This window comes from Urocitellus parryii, chromosome 3 (assembly GCF_045843805.1).
Source record: "Urocitellus parryii isolate mUroPar1 chromosome 3, mUroPar1.hap1, whole genome shotgun sequence".
In the NCBI taxonomy this organism is placed as follows: domain Eukaryota; kingdom Metazoa; phylum Chordata; class Mammalia; order Rodentia; family Sciuridae; genus Urocitellus; species Urocitellus parryii.
Window position 1 is genome coordinate 110811156 of NC_135533.1, and position 15710 is coordinate 110826865.

Below are 15710 nucleotides of genomic sequence, written 5' to 3' on the forward strand. Positions count from 1 at the left end.
TAAGGTTTTAAAATCTTTAGAGTGTCAATAAGGTCAGAATCTTAAAGTCATAAAGGAGCTTAAGTCAGGAAGAGCATGAAGTCTTAACCCTTAGTGGAGTTCACCTGAGGATATCACCATCACATGGGAACAGAGAAATGGGTGGGTCTAAGAAATGCTCTTTTGGTTTTAAAGAAATTCCTCCCCATGGTGCTCTGCCATATCTGACATCATCGTAAGCAAAAACTACTGTGGTTTGGATAGGAGGTGGCTGCTGGAAAGCTAATTTAGGTAATGCAGGAATGTTGAGAGGTGAAAAGATTAGATTAAGAGAGTTATAACTGAATCAGTGGATTGATCCATTTGATGGATTTGTAATTTCAATAGATTACTGGGTGGTAACTGTAGGCAGGTGGGGCATGGCTGGAGGAAGCAGGTCATAGGGGATGTGCCCTTGGGGATTCTATTTTGTCCCTGGCTCCTGCCCCACCCCCATCCCGCTTCCTGGTGCCATGAGCTGAGCAGCTTTCCTCCCCCACACCCTTCCACCATTATGTTCTTCCTCATCTCAGACCCAGAGCAATGAAGTCAGCCAACCATGGGCTGAAGCTCTGAAACCATAAGCTCTAAATAAATTTTTGTCAGGTATTTTGGTCACAGCTATGAAGAGCTGACTAACATACCTATTATCAATAGTGTCAAGTGGATTCTCAGAAATCCCCAAAGGGGCATCCTCTGGGGATTGTTAGCCAAATTGAGGCTTCTCTCTGTAGTAGAAGCTCAGCATCCCATCCTCCTAAGTCCAATTTGATAGACTTCACATGGCTCTTCAAACTTCCCCTCCAACGAGGTGGAGGAGGGATAAGGATGCAGGCTGCCTATCTTGAAAGCTAAGATTCAGCTGACATAGGGTGAATGGAGAGAATTTCCTTCCAGACAGCAGAAACTTTATCACAAGTCTCAATCTGCTGATTCTAATTCCTCAAGATAATCAGCCTTAGCTCCATTTCCCAAAAAAAGCTCCATTCATTCCTCAGCTGATGAAGGGAGAGGCTATTGTCCAGCCCCCTCTCCAAAAGCATAACTCTTCCTCCCCAGCCAGGAGCCTGTGGAAGTGGAATGAGCTTTCTGCAAACTCTGTGAGCATAACCAACTCTCAGGAAGCCAACCTATGTACTGGTTTCGTTGGCCTAGGCCATCCCAAATGCCATAATCCAAGGTGAAGGTGACAGAACTGAGGTAGTAACAATACTGACAGTAGGCAGAGCTCTTGAGGATTGGGGGCAATGGTAGAGACCAGCACTTGGGAACAAGAAAGAATCACGACCTACCAAAAATACCACAGCCTCTGTATGGAGAGGGCCCGCACACAGCACCTGGAGCCACAGCAGTCCTCATAGGAGCGGCATCTGCAAGAGAGAGAGAGAGAAAGCACAGACTGGTTGGTCACCGTTCTGGGTCAGAAGGAAGAGCCAAATCAGTCACATGGTCCTGGCCAGGTTTCAATGTAAGCATTATTACAAGGAAAAAACAGATGGGTGAAAGGACATTGCTGCCACCACTGCATTTCATACAACTAGCAGAGCTGCCTATTGTTGGTCTGGTGGCTGCAGCCCACGTAATTCAAAGTTCTGTGTTTATTATGTATTTCATGTGCCAACTCACAATGGGATCCTCTGGGAAGGCATCATGACTCAAAACCTGCCACATTTTCACCCAGAAGGAAGCTCCACCACAGACTGTTAGCAATATGCACTGATCTCTGATCAGTTTACAATCCTGATCATGGGGAAAAGGTGGAACTACCCCCACTAAGTTCACTAATGCCTAAAGCAGAGATAATGGAGCCAAAAAGTTAGAAGGCTTAGTCCTGATCTTGCCACTTCCTAGTGGTGGGACTGCTAGCAAGTTAACCTCATGAGGCTCAGTTTCTTCATTTGCAAAATGAGTGGAATGGTTGGGGCCCTTTGTTAAGGTGAGATTGCAATAAATCACCAAGTGAATCTTAAAGCAAGAGACAGAAACTTTATTCACCAGGCAGTTTGGATCCCCCAGCTGGCAGGCCAAGGGGTAGGTTGTAAGTCTACACCCTTTGACCCCCTTCCAGGGTTTGAGTACCCCTTTTATAGTCCAAAACCATACATGGCTGTTGCTATGATTCAAAACCACAAAAAAATGTCATGAGATCCAAAATCATAATAGAAAAGAGAGTGGGCTAAAACATCCCTAGTTGTGTACAAGTTAAAGAATGGTTACTAACATCTGGACAATAAAACTCTGACAGGGTGTATTGTCCAAGAAATCAGGAACCAAAGAGAGAACACCTTTACATTGTATAAGAATTGCCATTTTGTGTTGTCAAACATGCTATGCTAAACAACTGTTGATGGGTACAGAGGTGGGGCTTTCCCTGGGAGAAGCATTTCTTATATGACAAGGAGTCTCAGGGCAAAATGGAATCTGTTTGGTCATTACCCATATAGCCTGGCCCATAACACCAGAGTGATAATTTAAGTTTCTAGGACATGATCCACACATAAAGGGCTGATGAGGGTTAGGATTATTCATGCTGCCTCCTTCCCCCACATACCTAACCATACCTGAGGCCTTGGAATCTCTGAGAGAGCATGTGTTCAGGAGCTGTCCTCACTCAGAAAAGCCACCTGGGAAAGGCCCTGGTTGAGAATGGGACCCACTGCAGGCCTCTGATGAGTCATTCAGTTCCTTCTATTTCTACCCTTCCCCATTTCCTTTGTTAGTTTTTTTTTTTTTTTTTTTTTTTTTTTTTTTTTTTGAAAGGGAAAATGTTAGGAAAGTTCAAACCCTTTGTGAGAAGCTTCTGCCAAAGAGAAGCTTTTGTTAGAGCAATCTGTGTCCAGGTGGGAATGGTGGTTGATTACTTCTCAATAATGTAAAATGATAACCTAATTGTGAAAAAATTTTTTTTCTTTAAAAAAGTAGTTGGAAGAGACATACAATTCCATGAAGATTTTTGGCACTGAATGTGCAATACAGACAGGCTTGTTTTAAGTTAAAAAAAAAAAATGTAGAAAATATTAGTTAAGAAGGATAGTGGCCTGGAAGTCAGCAGACCAGATCTCTAAAGCTAATTCTCTAAGGTTATGTTTGTTCTGCTTTTTCTTTTCTTTCTTTTTTTTAAATACAGTTCAAATTTCTTGTATTTATTAGCAGGTTTTATGTATTTTTTCTTAACATGTATTAATTGTACATATTAAATAGGGTTAATTTCTAGAAGCTGTGTGACATTTCAACACATGTATGCCGAAAATCAAAGCAGTATAGGTAGGAATTTTTAGCTTTGTTCTGCCTCTTTGTAAACACACAGCATGGACTGAAGCTAAATCTTATATTCTTCAAGGATCAACTAAGCTGAGAGGCACCCTCAACAACTACCACACCCTCCATACACACATACATACACATACACACACACACACAAAAAAAAAAAAAAACACAAACAATATGGATTTTTTTTACAACTAGTTTTCCCAGGTACTTCTCTACCTAGTACCCAAATTGTCATGATTTCAATGAGATGCTCCCGTAAGGCAGTGACTTGCATCAACTAACCCTAAGGAGTGCGCATCAGATGAGCAGCCACTCAGCTCCCTGCTGAGTCCTGGGGTGGAGAAATCAAACCTAAATGGGAATGCCTGTGAAGGAACTTTCTTTCTAAAGGAGGGAGACAAACAATAAACAAGAAAAGCAGGACCTGTTTTAGATGGTAATAAATTCTACTGCAGTGAAAAATAAAGCAGGTGCCAGCAGGGCAGGTTGAGAGAATCAGGGTGATGGGTAACATGATTTTAAATAGGGTGTTCAGGGATGACTCTGAGAAGGTGACATCTGAGCAGAAACCACATTAAAATCTAGTCTCAAGATGACCTGTGCTAGCAGAAGGGGCTGTGTTTGGGAGCAGGGGGACCCTCCAGTCATTGGTCCATAGGCCCCGCAGATGCACTATGGAGAAGGGTGTTTAAACACAGAATGTGAGAGAATGAAATGCCCAGTGGAGTGGGGGGTACTGAACTAGGACTAGGCAAAGGGCCCAGAACCATACAAACAGCAACCTGTAATTGCTTGGTGTTCTTTTTTCTCAAAATCTTCTTGCTCTTTGGTAAAAAGGGTATGTGTCTGTCTCTGTGTGTGTATTTGTGTGTGTGTGTGTGTGTGTGTGTGTGTGCACGTGCGCATATATGTGTGGAGGAAGAGGGGGAACATTCAAGGGAGATATAGGATTTCTTGCTGTTAGGGTCAGTGGTATTCAGATATTTCACTGTAAACTAAGAGACTGTTCCCTATCACGGGTTTGCAGGGTGAGTGTTCTCGATGATATGATAGCATGATAGGCAGAATTCAAAGATGGCCCCAAGATTCTCCCTCCTTATTGTATATGCCCTGCATAATCCCCTCCCCTTAAATCTCCCATCCCGTGCACACATTGGGCCCCTTCCATGATTATGGAATGGTAAATAAGCATATATATATATATATATACCTGATACAGTATAGATGGGAGAATTATCCTGTTGGTTTGAGGAGTAGCTGCCATGTTATAGGAGAGCCATGTGGCTAGAACTGAATGTGATTTCTAGTAGCTGTGAATAATCCCAGCTGTCCTGAAACCATAAGGAACTGAACCCTGCCAACAAACTGAAGGAAGTGAAGTAACTTGAAGGAGGACTCCATGGGCCAGATGAGAACACAACTGAGCCAACCCTTGATTTCTACCTTATGAGATCCTGAGCAGAGAATCCATCTATGCTGTGTCCACGTTTGTGACTTACAGAATCTGTGAGATAATAATTATGAATGTTATTTCAATCTGCTAATCTTTTAGTAATTTATTAGACAGCAACTGAATAAATAAAAACAACGATTCCAAGTTATGAGTCTTCTTATATAACAGGCATCAGGTTAAGTGCATCACAAATGTCTGAGATTCATATGCAAGGTAAATATTATTAGTGCTGTGTTTTAAATAAGTTTAGAAAACAAGACACTGGGAATGTTGTACCCCTCAATCCAGGTCACTGCCCCCAGATACCAAGAATGGACTTGGCTAGCATTTCAGGAAACTTTAAAATTTCAGGGCTTGGAGTACATCCAATACTGATAACCATAACCTGGTATAAAAAAGGACAGCAGGTATACAGTACTAAATTTAGTAACTAAATCATCTTTCCAGGGCTGAATTTGCTAAAATACTTCACTTTCACGGTTACCCTTATATAGAAGCATTTGCTGCTTTGAGACCTAAGCTCTGCAGCATCCTATTTCCCATATGAGAAGAAGCAGGCCAAAAACTGTCAAAGCTTTTAGACACATTTAGAGCCCCTCGTCTTGGATTCTAGGATGCATATGTATACGCACACACACATATACTCACCCTTCAGCCTGAAAGTACTCTACACTACAAGTATAACGGATTGTGAGTTCCTAACTGAAACTCCTCCTTGTTGGCAAGATTCAACACCTAAGTGCTTGAGCTCACTTTTCAGGATCCAATTTTGAAACACCAGCAGCAAATACATATTGTCAACTGATTATCTGCTCTCTTCTCTCAAAACACAGAGCATGCTTTATGCTCCCTTGTTCAGCTGAAGACCCGTTTACTATAAGCATCCTTGAGGCTCATCTGTAGTTCTGGCCCAGCTCCCAGTGTGGATGTTGGCAAGTGCCAGGCACTCGAGGGACCACACAATTACTCACGGGGTGACATTCTTACCCCTTTTCCCTTGGCTGCTTTCTTCCAATGAAGCTGCTGGTAAATTGGGGCCCAAAGCACACACCTACTGACATTGTAACCAGCTGAAATTATAAACAAAACGTTAACTGTAACATTGAGTTTAATTAAAAGTAGTAAACATTTACAGGCAGTCTAGCACACTAAATAAGCCCATCATTCAACACTTCAAGTCCAGTGCTCCTAGTGCTGTAAGCCTCCAAAAGGCACTTGTAATTTCAATGGACTTCTGCAAAACTAAGCTGGATGCAGAACAAATGAGGATGGAGACAACAGACTGGGATTTTCCTTCTTGTTCTACTATGTGCCAGATGTAAAAATTCTCAGGCTCACAATAGAAAAGAACAAACATCACTCATAACCAAATCCGCCCTTCAGCACATCTAATTATAGGTCTGGGACTCTGAAATGCATATGATCCTTAAAAAGAGTGGAAAGAGTACGTACTTCAGTGGAAACAGTCTCTGGAACTGCTTTCTGTTAACCAAGTACTCCTGACTGTATGCCAGGATCCAAATGTAGATTTCGGATAAGGTCAGAGAATGGGTCAGGTCCACTGTGAATAGGTGTTAATTTGTAACTCAGTATATTACAAAGATAAAATCAGAAGTGTCTAGCCCCTTTCTCCTAAATGTTAGGCAATCCTTAAGATGCACAATGTACAAGGAAGCACATGTCTGGAAGCATATGGGCTACAAGTGAGAAATATGTCACAGCAGTGATTAGATGCAAACATAACTGGATGGTCCTTTGGGAAATTTTGGAGCCTGAGAAATAAGTACGTCATTCTTAGTACTGCCCAGGAGTGAAGAGTGTCTGGCTACCAGACACATTTATTCTTAGCCTCTAGGTCATGTGTATCTCAAGAGTAGAAAAGAAAAACAAACATAGAAAAGAAAAGAAAAACAGATTAGGTCAGGAAATTTCAATGTTAATAAAGTCACAAAATATTTCTATTTTAATAACAGTCAAATGTTGACATGTAAACATTTTCATGCGATATCATTGTGGACTGAATGTTTCTGTAGCCTCACCTTCTGCCAGATTCACTTGTTGAAACACTAATCCCCAATGGAATGGTATAAAGAGGAAGAGCCTTGGGAGATGATTAGGTCATGAGGGTGGAGTGCTTTATAACAATAGGCAGAAAAGGGCTTCCTTATCTCTCTGTTCTCTACCTTATGAAATTACAGTATCTCCAACCTAGGACCCCAATCTGCCAGCACCTGGATTGTGGGCTTTCAAACTCCAGAATGGTGAGAAATAAATGAGTGTTGTTTAAGCCATTTATCCTTTGGTATTCCTATAGTAGTCCAGAACAAGACAATGTTAAATAGTAATTAGTCATATTTAAACTGATCAGTAAAAAATTTTCTCTGCATCTGATGGAACAACTATAATGTAAGTATTTAAGGTACATATCTAGCGATAGAGTGTGTGGGAGTTGTAAATAATTATAATAATAATTATGATTATAATCATTAATATTATTGGTGTTAAATAAGAGGGTATGGCTAAAAGGAAAAACTCAGAATTTCAAGTGAATTCCTTTCAACATCATTCCATTTACTATCTAATCCTGAGCCAGGATGGTGGCATGTACCTGTAGTCTCAGTTTCTTAGGAGGATGAGGCAGGAGATTCATTTAAGCCCAGTTCCAGGACAGCCTGGGCAAAATACTGAGACCCAGTTTAAACAAACAAACAACAGCAAGACTCCAATCCTTTCCCCTGTCTGCAGGATTAAGTCTAAATAGAATGCTATGTTCCTGCCAGGACAATACTTTCTTTTTCCTGTCTAATATCAAGATTTTTTTTTTAGTTTGTTATCTGGGCCTACCATCTACATTATTCTTATTAACATCTGAATTTCCCACAGAACTAGGCCTACATCAGATGTTTCCATGCTTCCTGAGTTAGGATCAGGAAATACAATGAGGTTTACCATAGGCTTATCAATTAAGTACCTGTAAGACACTGAGTGTTCTGGAAAAAATGAAACACAGAGCTCTGTGACGTTTCAGTAGAAAATTCCAAACGCAAAGCCACAGTTTGGAGAAAGGTTGATCCTTAGCTCATCTAACATACTAGGAAAATCTCTTCAGCCTGGGAAAAATAATGAGACCCTAAAGAACTCTGCACCATCCCTGGAACAAGGAATCCATTCCAACTACATTCAGTGAAGGAACTTTCAACTTACCCACACAGAGACTGTCCACTGCCAGACAGAGAATCCCCAAGGCCTTGTGTCAATGGGCCTTCCTCTTGTTCAGAATCCAAGACTGGCCCACAATTAGTCTGATTCTCAACAGACAAAGCCATTCCTCTTAGTGTCTGAAGGGACTCTCATGAGTTCCTCAGTCTTTTCTCCCCCAAGAAACTGTCAAGTTTGGGTACAATGTTGGTTTCCCATCATTAGGAAGAATACCAGTTTGCTCCCATTTCCACACTTACTGCAGCCTCAGACAGTATTAACCTTTTTTTTTTTTTTAAGCAACCATGACATAGGTGAATTGTAATGAGCCTTCTATCACTAAAACATCCAAGATTTTCTCCATAAGTTCTATCTCCCATCCTGTACTGATCCAGTGAGTTTTAGTATCTTACATTTGTCCATATTTTTTTAATGCATTAAATGTAACCAATTATTTTCACCTGTCAACAGTTTTTGGATCCTACTCTATTACTCAAACATTCACTGTTTCTTACAATTTCTGTCATTTAAGGATAAGAGTTAAGGTTTTGTTGGGAGCCAGGAATTCCAAATGCCTGTTCCTCCTTCAGCAGTGATTCTGTGGCAGATGCCTTAGCACAATGTCTGAAGACTCCAGAGTCTAGTCAGATGGAGATGAGACTTGGGCCTGAAAATGAAGTAGAATCTTTCCCTGATCTAAAGCTGGGGTATAAAACAGGAGAGCTTCCTAAAGTCAAAGTAGGTTACCTGTAGTAAGAAAATCAAAGAAAGAAAGATGCCACATAACAGAGCGAGTCCACTTAGCTGTACGGAATATCAGAGAGGAAGACACCAGGAGTGTAGATGGCAAGGGAGGGTGAGGCAAGAAGAGGAAGATGAGTTCACAAACATGGCCTAGCCCACAGCTAGATGTCTTCTCTGTAAATGGAGCAAACCAGTTTCACCTTGATAAAATGAATGGGGAAATAAACTCTCTGATATGTGAATGATATCTCAATTTAGGAAGGAAGGAAGGAAAAGAGAGAGGGAAGGAGGGACGGAGGGACGGAGGGACGGGGAAGGAAGAATGGACACCACCTCTTTTCCTGATGACTGCCATAGTATGCCTTCCATATTTTCATTCAAATTGAAGCCAGAATTAGAAAGGCAGTCAGTATAAATAGGTAAATAGAATCAGGTCGGCTTAAGGAGGCCAATTTTGACTAAGTCTGGGAAGTTGGAGATTGTCCCCTGAGAGATTGATATGTTAATTCCTTCTGAGCCCTTCCTCCATCCTTATCAAGAACCTGCCCCAGCTCCAACCTGTTGCCAAGGTAACCAGTCCCAGGAATTGCCCCTCCCTACAGGGAGCTATAAGGTTCTTAAGTGTTCATTGCTACTCCATCCTGCCCTTCCTCCTTCAGCCCACCAGTTTCCCACCTTTGGGCCAACCCAGCAAGCATTCCTGGGTCTAGTACAGGGCCTAGTCACATATGTAGGAAGGAGAAAGATAAGGGGAGAAAGGCAGGAGAACAAAGGAAGCCTAGGACATATAAAAAGGGCAGAACACCTCATTTCTTGGGATATCAGGATACCAGCTATGGCCCGCTTCTCCCTCCTGGGAGAAGTCTATGTTATCCCTTTTAAATAAACCCTGCTCTATATGCTTGCCTCGGCATGCTTCTCTAATGTTCAAGCCTCAACGTGTGGGGAAGTGGGACTCATCATCGATAACCCGCAGTATCAAAATCAATGATAAAATGTCAGTGATGGTGAATTACATTAGAGACCTTCCTGCCATGTTGGGATTTTACTTGTTGTCATTTGCTGTTACCAACCCACCTAACTAGCCTAGTTGTTTAAACTAGAATTTTCTATCTATCAGCTGAGATTTGAGTAAGACAATATCAAATAACTCCATGCCCTGTCAGAGAAGTCCCAGTCTCCTGGTCCCACTGGGGTGGGAAAAAAAAAAAAAGACCAACTTGATGTAAGACTAGAGGGACAAACACCAATTAGTTCCAAATGATCACAAAGCATCCCTTTTATAGTGGTCCCCACCACTCCTGTGACTTCCCACAGCAAAGAGCTTGAATTCCATCTTTCACACATATACTTCTGAAATGTCAGCATGGTGTGCCGCTTGCTTCCTGAGCATACTGGTGTCCTGGGTATTCCTGTCTTTTCCATCCGACAGAAAGGTTATTTGTCAGCATTGTGACATTTTCCCACTAACTAGCTTAAGCACTTTCCTTTCAGGTGTACACACACCCAAATCTTCCCTAATGCTGAGTCTATTACTCAAAAATCTACCACTCACTATCAATTCTGACTTCCTATTTCAAGCTTTTTCATTACACAAAAAATGTAATTATTTCTAGTCTTATTAGGGCATCACTTGTACAGTACATCTCCAGTGTTTCTTTTAGGACTCCAATCTACCATGGGAAGGTTCTCTCCATTTGAACCAGGCAGCAGCGAATCCCACCCCTGCAAAACCCTTTATATGTGGGCATAACTCAGATAGGGAGAAGGAGGTCAGGGGGGACCTCAGCAGCTTCAGATGTTCTTACTCCGTGATGAGCACTCTGGCAAGTGGTGTTCTCAGCATTGAAGACACATTTATTACCAGAAGACACATTAGAATCACCAGGTAACTTTAAAAAATACCTCTGCCTAGGCTGGCTGAGTGGCATATGCCTGTCATCCCAGTTACTTGGGAGGCTGAGGGAGGATGACCATAAGTTCAAGGCCAACTTGGGAAACTCAGTAAACTTCTGACTCAAAATAAAACATAAAAAGGGCTGAGGATGTTGCTTAGTGATACAGCAATTGCCCAGCATATGTGAGGCCTTTGTTCAATCCTAATTCCACAGTGAAAAAAATAAAATAAAATAAAATAAAACTGGTGCCTGTTGATTGGTAATCATTCCTCAATTCTAGTACACAATCAGGGCTGAAAATCAATTACCTAAATTTGGAGGCTTTTTGCCCATTCTTCTTCTCAGGGCACCCAGCAGGTATATGTGGGGTCTGGAATGGGGAATGTTGTTTCTCTTTTATGATCAATTTTTTAAGCTTTATTGAGATATAATTAGTATACTAAGAGCTTGAATATATGCAAATGCCATGATACCATAGCATTTGTGCATATTTAATGTGTACTTTTTAATTTAATTTAATTTTATTTTTTGGTATGGGAGGATTAAATTCAAGGGCACTCGATTACTGAACCTCATCCCCAGATCTATTTTTGTATTTTATTTAGAGGCAGGGTCTCATTGAGTTGCTTAGTGCCTTGCTTTTGCTGGGGCTGGCTTTGAACTCATCATCCTCCTGCCTCAGCCTCTCCAGCTGCTGGGATTACATGTGTGCACCACTGCACCCAGCTAACGGGTACATTTTAAAAAGACATTGGCAGACACAAAGTTTTAGACTTTTTATCTATTAGTCGAAAGCTTTGCAGACTAAGGATGAACTGACACTTTTTTTTTTCTCTCTCAACTCTGACAATGCATACATTAGAATCTTCCTTCCTAATTTGATGTGGTTTCACTGACAGGCAGAAGTGTGCTTGTTTATTTAGACATTCAGGCATATTTTGATGATCCTTTAATTTTCATTTGGTCAACATGTCCCACAGAAAAGTCAAACACCTCTGAGCTCTAGGAGGGGACAACAGTGGCTCTGATGAGGCCTGTCGGTAACTTTGAGGGGAGATAAGGCTTCCCTGCCAGTCCTTCCTTTGAAGACATATTTATTACAGAAGACACTTTCTCAAACTAATATAAACCCAAACTGCCTGTATTTAGGGTGGCATATTGGATTTATCTAGGGAAATTTTATTTTTATTTCTACCATGGAAGAAAGTACTATAAATGCTTATTAGAAACCCTATAATTAACAAACCAAGTGGATTAGAAAGTGCTCATTTTCTTGCCATTTTAACCCATTGAATAGCCCAGCTACAGCCAGAGTCAAGGTGAGGAGACGAGACAAGATGGACTGATGTGTTTTTAAACTATAGCTGTACTTTGCTAACTCCAGTTTTTGAAATTCTACCCTAGCGTTTTTGGGGTACAGATTTTTGTTGTTGTTGTTTCAGTAAATTGTTGGTTTCATGTAAAAATCAGTTCTATCTAATTCTATTCTGAAAAACAAATCCTTCTATTTTTCGGCTGATTACATATAAGATTAAAAAATAAACCCTGGCCAGAATAGTAAGGTAATATAGTAAAAAAACAACAATGACAAAAAACAAACAAACAACAACAACAAAACAGCCATTCTATGATCTTACAATATTTAATTTGACAATAATGTTCCTATATTTGAAATCATAAAGGCATGATAAACATGAACAGAATAATATGAGTTTAGCAATGAGATCTGGAAGGGAGACAGATTCTAGTACCCTCAAATCTGGGAATTTGGAATCAGATTGACATCTGGCTTACTTTCTTAACTCTACTTCTGCTTGAGTTAATATCTTAGTCCTTTCAGGCTGTTTTAACCAACAGCACAGGCTGGACGTTGTGCAAATAACAGAAATTTATTGCTGACACTTCTGGAGTCTGAAAAGCCTAAGATGAGGTATTAACAAATTTCTGTCTGGTGAGGTCTTCATAGATGATGTCTTATTGTTGTGACTTCACAAGGTAGAAGACAAGGTAACTCTCTCCAACTTTTATGAAGGCACTAATCACTTCCCAAAGGCCCCAACTCTTGATGTATTATACTAAATACTAGGTTCCAAAGTGCAAATTTAGAGGGACATACACTCAGAGCATAGCAGTTGGTTAGCTATTATTTACCTGCCCAGAACTCTTAAATCCACATCCTAGCTTTGACTCCCTCCTGAGCTACAAAAGCAAATTCTCCAATGGCTCTACTTTCTAGATATTCTGCAAGAACTTCTACACCATAAACACAAATGATATTCTCCACTCACTCTTCTGCTAAAGCCTTCCTTCAACCTGCTTTTTTCAAGATTTCTCTCTCGTCTGCCCAACCAGAGACCTCTGAATTACTTGACTCCCTGTATCTTCATATCAGTTATCTTGAGAAATGCTTTTCAAATCCATAGCCCTCTTCCTCAGCTCCCTTCCAATGAAAGATCAGACAATTCATATTTTGTCCTCCTTCCATCTAAGTACCACCCTGTTTCCAAACACCCTTCTCAAAGACCAAGCTGACAGTATTGCCTTGCTCAGTGCAAAAGGAAGTACTGTTTCCTCAGAAGGCCACTCAAGACCCTTCTGGTTAAGCGTCACCTTCCTTTCTCCTGCCATCAGTCATCTTCCAGGCACCCTGAAATCATTCTAGCCTATGATTCCCCCAAAATACCATAGTCTCCATACTTTGATGCCTTCCATGCTTCTTACATGCTCTGAAACTTCCCCTCATGCTTCAAAGGTTAGCATGTGGCCTGGGAGTTTAGCTCAGTGGTAGAGTATGCCTAAACTTGCCCAGCACTGAAAAAAAAAATATATATATATATATATTTAAATCAGCTCTGTGAAGTCTTTCTCAATACAAGCCCCATGTCCTCCCCCATTATGTTTTTTTTTTTCCTTTTCAGGATTCTAATTTATTATTTTCACCATGCACGATTTTGTCGTGAATTGTTAAAGGCATCCGTCATCCACATCAGACACAAGCTGAAGAGCTAGCTCGTCTCACTCCTCTCTGTCTAGTCAGGGGCCTACCATGGTTCCTGGCACATCATAACTGCTTTGCCTTAAGCACAAGTGATATTGTAGCAGAAAAGAGAATCACCACAGATGGAAACACTTCATTAATTTACATGAACTCAAAGAGTATAAAGCACACTGTGATTACAATGTTAATACACAAAGCTGGTGAGGATGGATTGAAACAGGTGCTTTCACACAAGGATGGGTCATTACCTCATGGCAATCTTCAGGGAGAATAATCTGGCAGTATTTATTCAGAGATAAAATAAGCATAATCTTTGATTCAGCAATTCTTTTTCTGCCAACCTAACCCATGACAAAAAATAAGTTCTAGTGCATAAAGACAGTATGTAGGAAGATGCCTTTATTAAGTACTGGGGCATACTGTAATCCTTTTCCAACTTCTTGGACTCAGAACTGATTCACAAACGATAAGAGATGAAACACCATGTGTTATATAATACCACCAGCAGGATCTTCCTTGAAATATAGAAAACATCATTCTAAATAGAATTTTGAAAAGCTTCATGTCTGTTCGAATCTGTTCTTGCTGCCAAGTGAATACTGAAAATTCACTTATGAGCACTGCTTTAAATTTCAGGAATACAGTTAAGGAACTGTGAACCTCTAACAGTAGAAAACAAACAAGCAAACAACAACCCCCAAAGCTGTTTCTTCCTGAACTGACAATAATCATAGGGTAATGTGAAAATAAATTATGGTTTATCACTATCAATACCAAAAAAGATGAGGTTGCTTTGCATACAGAATTAGAAGAATTTTATTATGCATCATTAATTTAAAAAATCAAGATATATATATCTATATCTATATCTATATCTATATCTATATCTATATCTATATCTATATATATATATATATATATATATATATATAAATGGTCACATTTTAGGGGTCAGGATAGCGCTCTTGAGTGGAAGATTACAAGTGAAATATTCCTCTCTGTTATGAACCAGAAAATATCTCTTATACCAAGAATCTTCATTGATAAGCTCAACAAGAACTTGAAAGTGAGAAATGAATTCCTGCTTTAGAATATCTGTTTCCCAGCCTGCCTCTCCAAGCTGCTAACTAAAGGCAGTGCTTAACCCTTTCATCACTTAGAACAGAACAGCAGAGGTTTGGAAAGGGACATGTGGAAGAATGCAGAGTGAAGCAAGCACTACTCCCCTTCCCCACCCACCTTTTCCACCCTGTACATCCCCAAAGTTCTCCATGCTAGATGGCACCCATCAGGCCCCACTGTCTGACTATGGGACCCTGAGGGAAGCTCACACCTATGTTTCCTACTGGTCAAAGGTGGCCTTGTATCTGGGGACACTAGATCTGATCCTGGCACCTCCTATTCTAGGTAAAGTGACCCAGCTGGGTACTGGCTCTGCAAAGCTTGTTTGGGGAACCTAATTTGATACCTGTGAACATCACTTCAGCCATTCATGACATTATTTATTCACAGCAGAGAAATGAATCCAGAGAAAGACAACCACATAGGGTAATATAAGTCCTTTAAAAGAAGTTTCACACTCCAACAAGGGATTTAGAAATATGGTCTGAGAATGGTTTGGTTGAAATTAATAAGCGGAGAAGAGTAATACTAGAAAGAAGAGCCTCTGTCCACTGCTGAATAAGCCAGGGACCAGGAGTGCCCAAAGGGCAGGCCCTGCCTTCCTGGTCTTTGACTCCACACCATCTCTGCTGGCTCTCTCCCTTTTAATGGTAATCTGGAAATAACAGGTCCTCAGAAATGCAGGACCTTGATGGACCTATTCCTTATTTGCTTCATGTACCCTATCTTTCTGTTATCTTTACTAAAACGCCGTCCATCTGTTTGTTCCCTTCCGTTCTCTCCCTTCAACAACAGAGCATGCAGATTCCCTATAGTCTAGATGAGGCTAACTTAAAAAATGATTCACCACATTCTTTTTTTTCAGGGCACTTATAGCTGAACCAACAACTAAGATATGCGAGCCAACAGAACACCAAGAATTCATTTGAGCCCTGTACCTCTGCTCCATCCACGTGGCAACCAGAGATGTGGTCCAGTCATGTAAGACTGCTGATCATACTTCAAGCCC

At 40.7% G+C, this 15710-nt stretch overlaps 1 protein-coding gene across 1 annotated transcript in view; it reads right to left on the reverse strand.

The window, feature by feature from the left end:
• The window catches only part of Vopp1 (VOPP1 WW domain binding protein), a 96989-nt gene that overhangs the window by 24210 nt on the left and 57069 nt on the right, over positions 1–15710 (reverse strand). Inside the window, exon 3 of the mRNA XM_026412219.2 lies at positions 1311–1388. Within this exon, the coding sequence (XP_026268004.2) occupies positions 1311–1388 (78 nt within the window). The remainder of the gene's footprint in view (positions 1–1310; positions 1389–15710) is intronic.